Source organism: Microtus ochrogaster, linkage group LG2, assembly GCF_000317375.1.
Source record: "Microtus ochrogaster isolate Prairie Vole_2 linkage group LG2, MicOch1.0, whole genome shotgun sequence".
Lineage (NCBI taxonomy): Eukaryota > Metazoa > Chordata > Mammalia > Rodentia > Cricetidae > Microtus > Microtus ochrogaster.
The window spans coordinates 53,276,457-53,281,323 of record NC_022028.1 but is presented as its reverse complement, the minus strand read 5'-3'; the positions used below and the strand labels follow the sequence as shown (position 1 = coordinate 53,281,323).

The 4,867-nt window shown below is 58.3% G+C and overlaps 1 protein-coding gene across 1 annotated transcript in view; it reads left to right on the top strand.

The window, feature by feature from the left end:
* Positions 1-372: 372 nt before the first annotated feature.
* The window catches only part of Itpr3 (inositol 1,4,5-trisphosphate receptor type 3), a 68,058-nt gene continuing 63,563 nt past the window's right edge, over positions 373-4,867 (top strand). Inside the window, exon 1 of the mRNA XM_005360390.3 lies at positions 373-701. Within this exon, the coding sequence (XP_005360447.1) occupies positions 613-701 (89 nt within the window). The 5' untranslated portion in view covers positions 373-612. The remainder of the gene's footprint in view (positions 702-4,867) is intronic.

Sequence of the window (4,867 nt, the reverse complement as noted above, 5' to 3'; positions counted from 1 at the left end):
GCTGGGTGCGGTTGCCGCAGGGTGACCGTGGCCAAGTTCCCGGTGTGCTCCACCGCGTGGGCCACGGGAGAGGCGCTCTGGGGATCTCCGAGGGTGGGGAGCCGCGAAGTGCAGCGCGGTGCGGGCGGACAGCCGTCTAGGAAGCACACTAGATCCCGGGGTCCTCAGGCAGTGCGCGGGACGCTTTTGGGGACCAAGGCGCGCGCGCGCAGGCTGTCGGGGAGGCAAAGCCCCAGGGGCGGGTGCACGTGGGAGCCGCAGCGGGGGCGGGCCGGGGTGTGGCCTCCCCGCCTCCCGGGCGGGATTTGCATGTGTGTGGCGGCCCCAGACTTCCTGCTCCTTCCCAGCTGCAGGTACGCGCGGGCCGGGCCGGGTTGGAGGGCTCCGGGCGCTCAGAGACGCGGGCACCTCCTCACCCGGACCCGGGCCGCACCGCGCCTCCTCCCGCTCCGGTGGCCGCCAGCCTGCCCCGGCCGCCCCGATCGTCCGGGTCGCCGGGCTGCGAGGTGGCACTGCACCCCTCTCCGCCCAGCGCGCTGCAGTCCTCTGCGCCGAGCCTGGCAGCTCTCTCGTGTGCAACCTTGCCGCCTCGAGCCCCGGAGGGCCGAAGCCATGAACGAAATGTCTAGCTTTCTTCACATCGGGGACATAGTGTCTCTGTACGCCGAGGGCTCAGTCAATGGCTTCATCAGCACTTTGGGGTGAGTGAGCCTAGGGCAAAGAGGGGGGCGTCGGGGCCACTGTACCAGCTGCGTGTCTCCTGATGCCCAGTTCCTGCCCCTCGATGGTGGGCTTGGGCGCCCCAGACTCCAGAAGCGAAGGGACGCTGGCCTCCCTCTCTTAGAGAAAGGAAGTGCGCTGTTTGCTCAGGTAGCAATCTGGCGCCCTAGGGAGTTCTCAGTAGGCATCAGGGCCCACTAAGCCCGCCACTTCTGGCACACTTCTTTTCTTTACTGGTGACCGAGGGATTTGAACTTCCTCGGCAAGTGGTCCCGGGGAGGTGCAGGTGGCAGGTGTCTGGGGCCTGAGTTGGAGAGGGCCTGGGTGTGCTTGGTTGGGATTGGGGGTGGGGTGCAAGGGTTGCTTCAGGCTGGAGCCTGGCACTCACCTCTATGGCCCCATCCTGAATCGGTTTTTGATGGGTAGCACCTTCTGACTCTCCTTGTGCCCCATCCCTGCTTTCGTAGGAGTGTTTTCTTTACCCTCCCGGTCCAGGCAACCCAGGTCTTGGCCAGCTGGCCCCCTCTTCCCCCCCTTCTCCCCGTCAATTTCCTGTGCAGCAACTCTGGCGCCCCTGGTCCCAGGTTCTCTAGAGCGCTTTGCAAACATTAATTAATTCTGGCTGCCACCCCCCAGGGTCTGCGCTGGGTAAGCAGGGAATCGATTCCATCCCAGACTGGGGCCAGGCCTGTGAGCTGGGAGAGTTGGGAGAGCCCCTGGGCACCTTGCTGCTGGAGGCGTGGAGGGGACTGCAGGCCGGGGTCTAGTTCTTTTGCCCATTTTCAGTGCTCACGCTGAGTGTGTGGGGAGAATGTTCTGTGGTCTCATCTTTCCCAGCAACACCCAGCTGCCCAGAGGGTGACTCCTCTGGGGGGGCTTTAGAAGTGTGTGTGTGGGGGGGTGATTAGCCTCAATCCGAGGTTAGCCCTACACTGGTCTAGCAGGTGGGAAGCTCCCTGCTCACTGGGCTTCTCCACTTCGTGGTTGGAATTCAGTGTGCTGCAGGGAGGAGAAACCACAAGGGCCTCTCTGCCAGAGGAGGCCGAGATGGGAGTTCCAGCATTCCTGTTCCTTCCCAGCATTCTTCAGGCTCTCCTACACACCTCCTGGGTCAGCCGTAGATTCCTGCACACACCTCCCCATCAGCGTTCTCTTCTGAAGTTACCGGGAGAGGAGTTGTGGCGCCACATCTGGCCAGCATCTTTGTGGGCCTGGCTCAAAGCACTGCCAGGGCCCTGGGGGGGGGGGTGGGGAGAGGTCCACAGTCAGCATTTCATATCTGTGGGACAGGGCGTGTGTGTGCGGAGGTGTGAAGCCAGAGTAGGGACCCCCCCTTCCCCCCGAACTCTGCAGCATTTTGCAAAAATAGCTATTTCTTTTACTGATGTGTCTGGCTCAGGACTGAGCACTGGGTGGACCGGCCTTAAAGCATCTTGAAGATTAACGGAGCCAAGGGAAGGGTCTAAGCTCCCTTTCCCACCCTCAGACTGTCTCCCTCATTTGGGAGTCCCTCTGTATGCTCGCTCTTTCTTTTATTTCATTTGATGTGTATGGGTGTTTTGCTTATATGTATGTCTATGTACCATGTGGCTGCTTGGTGGCTGTGGAGGCCAGAAGAGAGTGTCAGATCCTCTGGGACTGGGGTTGCACATGGGTGTGAGCCATTTTGTGGGTGCTGGGGATGAACCCAGGTCCGCTGCCAGAGAGGCTGGTCTCTTAAGCTCTGAGCCATGCCTTCAGTCTCTGCTCCCATTTCAGGGCACTTTCTTCCCACCAGCCCTTCCTGCCCCAGAAGCTGTTACCTTTAGTCTACCTGGACCTCAGGGACATCTGAGAGCCTTGACCCCAGGGTGCTGCTTCCTATGCAACTCCCCCCAGAAGATGGACAAATGCCTTCCTAGCCTGGCCTGGTGTTCAGGCCTAAGCCTAATCTGCGCTCACCTGGCCAGAAGTTCAGGTGCATTTCCTGGAACCGCCCCCTGGTCTCTTTACCTTTGCTCCAGTGTGCCTGCCACCTGAGTAAATCTGTCCCACCCTTGAGACCTAACCCAAAGTGGCCTCTTTTGAAAGAGCTGAGACCCCACCTTCTAGGGCAAAATTAACCCTGTTTTTTTCCTGTGACATTTTCAAACTGTTCCTTAGTGAGAATCAGGCCCCCATAGGCCCCCCCGAAGGCCTGGCTAATGCTTGCAGGGCAGGGTGGGCCCTGGCAGTGCCATCCCAGAGGCTGCACCATGCCGGTGACCTGTGAAGAAGGGAGCCGGGCTTACAGCTGATGGAGACTTTGCAATGGAGAATGAGCTAAAGCTCTCACTGCACCCAAAGCGGACTCTCCAGTCCCAGGCCGCAGCATCCCAGGAACTGCACAGTCCTGTGGAGTGGGGTCTGTAATCCCAGCACCTGGGAAGTGGTAGCAGGGAGATGGTGAATTGAAAGATAGCCTCTGCTATATAAGGAGCTGAAGGCTAGCCTGGGCTATAAAGAGCTTGTCTTTAAAAAAGCAAGCAAACAAACAGAAACAGAGCAGCAATCTAAAAGGTGGAACTTAGTAGACAGACTCTGAGAGCCTGCACGTTCAGTCTGACTAAACCAGGATCTCCATGCTTTTGGTGCCTTTTCCACAGTGCTGGAATGTGGATCCTGGTCTGAGGCATGCTGGGTGTGCCTGCCGGTCTCAGGCCTGCTAACTGCACGTGCTAGGTGCGTTTGTCAGGCAGGGCCCATGCTCTGCCACCGAGCTGTACCTTGGGCTTCAATACTGCATTTTAATTACATCCCCAGGGCTAGAAGAGGCTCCCAGAGGCTCTCTCTCACTCAGGGTCTCTCTGCCTCCATCCTTAACTCCGGTCCTGTAGTCTTTCCCAAGGCTGTCGGTGCCCAGGGTCTTAAACCCCTGGGACTGGTGTGACGGAGCTCCTGGCCTCTCTCAGTGCCCGGTGTCTGGCTTTCTGTTAGAGTCTGCGGAATGAGTTTGTTGAAGACAGGCAGCCCTGGCTGGGGAGGTGGGGGGGTGGGGAGCTCTGGTTGAGGGTACAGCATGGGGTTTGGGCCTGAGCACTCCAGATAGCCCGTTCAAACCTCTTGGTAATTAGAGGTCCCATGAAGATTGTATATTAACTGGGTTGGGAGGCTGGGAGGGGTCTGGGGAGTGGATCCTGGAGGAGGCTGAGACTCAGGGAAGCGGCCCACACCTGTTCCTGGCAGGGAAGCGTGGCCATGGCCTCGCCCCTCACCCAGGTGGAGGCAGCACAGGCCAGAGCTGCAAATCAGGGAGGACGAGGGGGAAGGGTTGGTGAGGCTGCAGGCCAGCTGCTGTGAGAAGGCAGGGGGACCTGTGAGGGCCCCAGGGATTGAGCTGGGACGCAGGTGAAGTTTGTCAGGGAACCTTTGCTGCCCATGAAAGGCCTGGGGTCACTTTGGAATGGGGGGGTCTCAGCACCTGGGTCATCCCATCGTGGGGTAGTCAGCACATAAGGTTGAGGGCCCTCCTGTAGCAACCTCTGTCCCCTTCTGTTCTTACCTAACATATCTTGGGAGTGTGGGTACTGGAAATCAGGCCCCTAAGAAGCATGGAGGGGAAGTGTGAGGAGCTCAGGTTCCTACATGGTTCCTGGACCGGGACCTCTCATTAACTAGGTATTTCCACAACTCTGCCTTCTCAGAGTAACCCCCTGCACCCCCCATTTTGGGATCAAACCCCATGCTAGGGTTCTGACAGACGGATTACATCCCCAGCACACCCTGTGTATCTATTCTTTCTCTGTAAAAAAAATTTAATGCCAGGTGTAATGGCGCATACCCTTAATCCCAGCACTGAAGGCAGAGGCAGGCGGATCTCTGTGAGTTCAAGGACAGCCTGGTCTACCTACAGGGCAAGTTCCAGGACAGCCAGGGCTACATAGTGAGGCCCCATATAAGGAAGAAAAAAAAAGATTTAATTATGAGAGAGAGAGAGAGAGAGAGAGAGAGAGAGAGAGAGAGAGAGAGAGAGAGAATATAAATGTGTGTATGTGTGGGGGGTCGTGCATGAGTCCAGAACAGGGCATTGGATCCCCCTGGTACTGGAGTTCATGTGATTGTGAGCTGCCCAGCGTGGGTGCTGGAGTTCACGGGATTGTGAGCTGCCCAGCGTGGGTGCTGGAGTTCA